The following is a 4,235-nucleotide window of genomic DNA, read 5'->3' on the forward strand; positions in this document are numbered from 1 at the left end:
ATTTAATAATTAATTGATTATTTTAATTATACAAAATATAATAATAATAATATGTTGAGTGCTTCAAAATTATAATAATTGTGATATAATACATTTCAGGTGAAATTGTGAATTTGTTAATCGTCCTTCTCTTGTGTAAACTACACAAACATTACACAAATAAGTAAATAAACAACAACAAAACATCACCAAAGAATTTTTTCCTTTTTCAATTAATCGTCTTTATTTTACATTTCAAACTTCCAACATAAATCAGAAAGTTATCTGAAATTCCCGTCCAAAATAAGTAAATAAATATTTCATTTTTTTATTAAAAAAATAAACAAGTAGTCATTGTTTGCGTCGGACAGAGAATGACAGTCTACTGGGGGGAGAGAGAGAGAGAGAGAGAGAGAGAGAAAATAAGGAGAGAAGCAGTTGAATAAGACGGAGAGAATAAAGCAGGTGCAACAGGTTGAAGGGTTGGGGAGGGGGGGGGGTGTCTTATCCAACACATTAACGAGACTCTAATATATGAATAATCCATCTACATATTTACACTCTATATATCTGTGGTTTTGATTTGTGACCTTTCCCCCCATTGCAGGCCCACAGAAAGGATTCAATTAAGTAATTGTAGACACACACACAGATGTCTGGGGCCGTCAAATGTTTCCAGTAAAGTTGTGCTTTAAGAGACACCTGTTATACAACTGAGGTTAATAACCATAAAACACTAAGTTAGTTGCAAAAAAAACCCCCCAGAGTCCCAGTGAGGGAAAACCAATGTTCTTTATACTGGAGCCGTCGACTCAACGGATTCAGCAACACAGATAAATAAAACAGAGTAATAATGGTGAGGAGAGAGAGTCTGTAACAACAAGTTACCCCCAAAGAGTTCGTCTCCGTTCAGTTTTTGGAGTCATTTTTCGCTGGTGAGCCTCGGCATGGTGACGGCGCTCATGCTGGTGACATGCGGAGGCGGGACCGTGCACATGCTGCACGGACACGGCATTCCGCCGCCGCCGACGGCCCAGTGCTGGAAGCTGCTGCCAAGCGGACCGGCTCCGGAACCGGCACCGGGCGCTTTGAGGAGTCCGTGATGGTGATGATGCGGTCTAACCGAGGTGACCGCGGAGATGCCCGGAGCGGACAGAGACGCGGTGGAGACGGAGACGGCCGGCGGGAGCAGCGGGTGGTGCACCGCTGGGTGTCCCGGGTGCGGGTGCGGGTGCGCCGGGTGCGCGGCGTGGGAGACCGGCACGGGCCCCGCGTGCGTCATGGTCCCGCAGGCCGCCGGGTGGAAGCCGCCGTGTCCGTGGTGTCCTCCGCTGCCGTAGATCTCACTCACCAGCCGCTTCATCTCCTCCAGAGAGTTGCTCAGCATCAGGATGTAGTTTCTCGCGAGCAGCAGCGTTGCTATCTTGGACAGTTTGCGCACCGACGGTCCGTGCGCGTAGGGCATGACCTCGCGCAGCCCGTCCATGGCCACGTTCAGGTCGTGCATCCTCTTCCTCTCGCGGGAGTTGATCTTGAGGCGGATGGTCTGCAGCTCGTTCTCTGACAGCAGCTTGCGGTCCTTCTTGGACAGCCGGAGGGCGAGGGACTCCTCGTCCTCTGCGGAGAGACCCGAGAGACCCGAGAGACCGGAGAGACCGGAGAGACCAGAGAGACCGGAGAGGCCTCGCAGGCCCGGGATGTCGGACAGGTCGCTCTGCGTGGACGACACGGTACCGGAGAAACCCTGCACGGACTTCTTGAGGGTGGCCAAGTGATGAGCGAAGAGGTCGTCCACTTCTGGAGAGGAGGGTCTGCTGGACACGCGGCTCGTATCTGAGTCCATGGTCCTGGTCCAGCACGGGGATCTGATCAGAGAGAGAGAGAAAACAAGTTCATTTACTGAACCCTTAAAATCCACACATCATGCCACCAGCGCAAAAAATAATATCAACTTTTTTGGTGATAACAAGTTATTGCTATTTGATCCGTTTAATTAATAATTAAAAGTATGATCCATGTAAACAAAATCTGATTAACTGGAAGCCTTAAAGAGGATCCTTTTTTTTCAACATAAAATCTAGTACATTCATTGCAAATTTGCTTTAGTTTTTTTTATCTCTGTATTGATAATTGATCATCAGATAAAGGAATAAGATCAGTGAGTGTCCGACACTATTTCTACTCGCCTCTGGCTCAGCAGAAATAAAGCAAAGCAGCCTCATAATTTATATATATATGTAGACCCTAGACACTGATTATCCATCAGAATATCTGTAAACAAATAATCGAACACCTACCGAGAGTGTTTCCAAGCGCGATGGTGAGAAAAACCTTAAACGTCAAATCCACTTGTTACTCCAAATCGCATCTGACAGCCCATTTGGCACGCCTGCGTGCGACCGCGGGCTTTTATAGCGAGCTGCAGCTCACGAGAGGCCGGGTCACCAGGACAACGCCGGCTCTGCTCCGGCGGCCTCCCGGAGACCAATCAGATCCTAGGAGGGGGTGGGGGGGTCCTCCAGCCTCCTGATGTCATTATACCAACACACAGCATTAAGTGAAATCAGACACAGACACACTCCTCCTACATATGGCCCCGGCTGGTGAAAACGTTGGCCCGCGTGTGGACGGATTTTATTATAATAACACAGATAATAAGCCATATTTTTTGTGCCTCTTACAAGTGAATAGTAATCTGTCTGTATTATTCAGTATCAGTTAAACAGTTATAAAATAAATCAGACCTCTTTTTAATAATTGACATAATTAATTTGTTTTATGCCGAAACAACTTTTGTTTAAAAAAATAAATAAATAAATGTCTGTTTTTCTTTATTTATCATCCTATGTTTTTTATTATTTATTTTGATCGAAATTTCGTTCCTCGTCTCTTATTTTATTTATTATTATTATGTTTCTTCTTCCTAACTGTAGCCTACCGGACCATAAAATCACCTTCAAATGAGCAGCATTAACGGGTCGAAGCCTTAATAAGCAGCGCAATATGTTTCCTGCTCTTGGTTTTGCTGTGTTTTCCGTTTTTACCCGCTGTGGACCAGCAGCTGCCGTTAAAGTGCATCTTTAAACGTTAATTAATGAAGTGTGCAAAATTGTTTCTAACGGTTATGATCCGTAACGTTTCAATTAGTCCTCCAGTGAGCGATAGCGGTGTGGCGGTGCGGCCTGCTGCTGGCTGCTGGATGCTGGATGCTGTAGCTGCTGGTCGGCCTCTGGCAGACAGAAGGGCCCAAACCGCTGACTCGCTCTCAGGATGTAACTCAAAGTGACAGCAGCTTTGTCCCCAAATATGAGCTGGATTGTGCAGTCAGACGCAATCAGCGCTAATTGCCTCTACAAGTTGATTTGTTTTCACAAGAACTGGGCTCGGAATCTCCTCTCTGTATCTGAATATTGATCAAAATAAATACATGTATAACGTTAAGTTATTCTACAGACTCAGCTTTATGTCTATTGGATGGATTTAAAAAGTGGGTTTAGTTTAGTTCTTTTGAAAAATATTGGAAACCTTTTTTATTATTATTATTATTATAAAAAAATGAATTTACTTAATTTATTTTTATTTATTTATTTTTATTTTGTATGTACATGTGTGTATTTTATGTGTTCTATGTTTCACTAATTTTGGTGTCACCGCTATTTTAAGTTTTGTTTTAACTGTTGCCATTCGTGTCATATTAGATATTTCCTTTATTTGTCTTACTGTTGTTGGGGGTGGGAGGGAAAAATGGATGAAAAAAAATAGAAGACTACTCATTTGTTCTGTGATTAATATGCCTAGCAATGTTCTTCCAATTAAAAAAAATATATTATTTAGAATAATTGACGTTTCTTATCAGAAAATGTCTCATTTGCTGTTGCACATTTTATTAAGGACATTTAAAAATTGAACTTTTTTAAAATAAATCCCCAAAAATATTTTTTTATTTAAAAAAAATATATATTTTTAAATTATACATATAGATAGATAGATTAAGAACATTTAAAATTGAACTATATATATATATATATATATATATATATATATATATATATATATATATATATATATATATAGTTCAATTTTAAATGTTCTTAATCTATCTATCTATCTATCTATCTATCTATCTATCTCGTACAGTAACATAGCCTACATTGCGCCAATCAGACATGAATATTTTTCCGTGACTGTAACCGTCAGTCAGGTGTCACATCGGTCCGCCAATGATGTCACACAATCAAGGTCGTTAACGCACACAC

The 4,235-nt window shown here is 41.9% G+C and overlaps 1 protein-coding gene across 1 annotated transcript; it reads right to left on the minus strand.

The window, feature by feature from the left end:
- Window positions 1-204: 204 nt before the first annotated feature.
- Window positions 205-2,357, minus strand: olig2 (oligodendrocyte lineage transcription factor 2). Its single transcript, XM_037788956.1, has 2 exons — window positions 2,277-2,357; window positions 205-1,844 (listed from the first exon to the last, which is right to left on the minus strand). Exon 2 carries the CDS (start codon window positions 1,820-1,822, stop codon window positions 902-904), a length of 921 nt encoding a protein of 306 aa, XP_037644884.1. The 5' UTR covers window positions 1,823-1,844; window positions 2,277-2,357; the 3' UTR covers window positions 205-901.
- Window positions 2,358-4,235: the final 1,878 nt, after the last annotated feature.

This window comes from Sebastes umbrosus, chromosome 13 (genome assembly GCF_015220745.1).
Source record: "Sebastes umbrosus isolate fSebUmb1 chromosome 13, fSebUmb1.pri, whole genome shotgun sequence".
NCBI classification, from domain to species: Eukaryota; Metazoa; Chordata; class Actinopteri; order Perciformes; family Sebastidae; genus Sebastes; species Sebastes umbrosus.

Excerpts from the sequence above, each read along its gene's own strand:
- olig2 (XM_037788956.1), bottom strand. The coding sequence starts at position 1,822 with ATGGACTCAGATACGAGCCGCGTGTCCAGCAGACCCTCCTCTCCAGAA.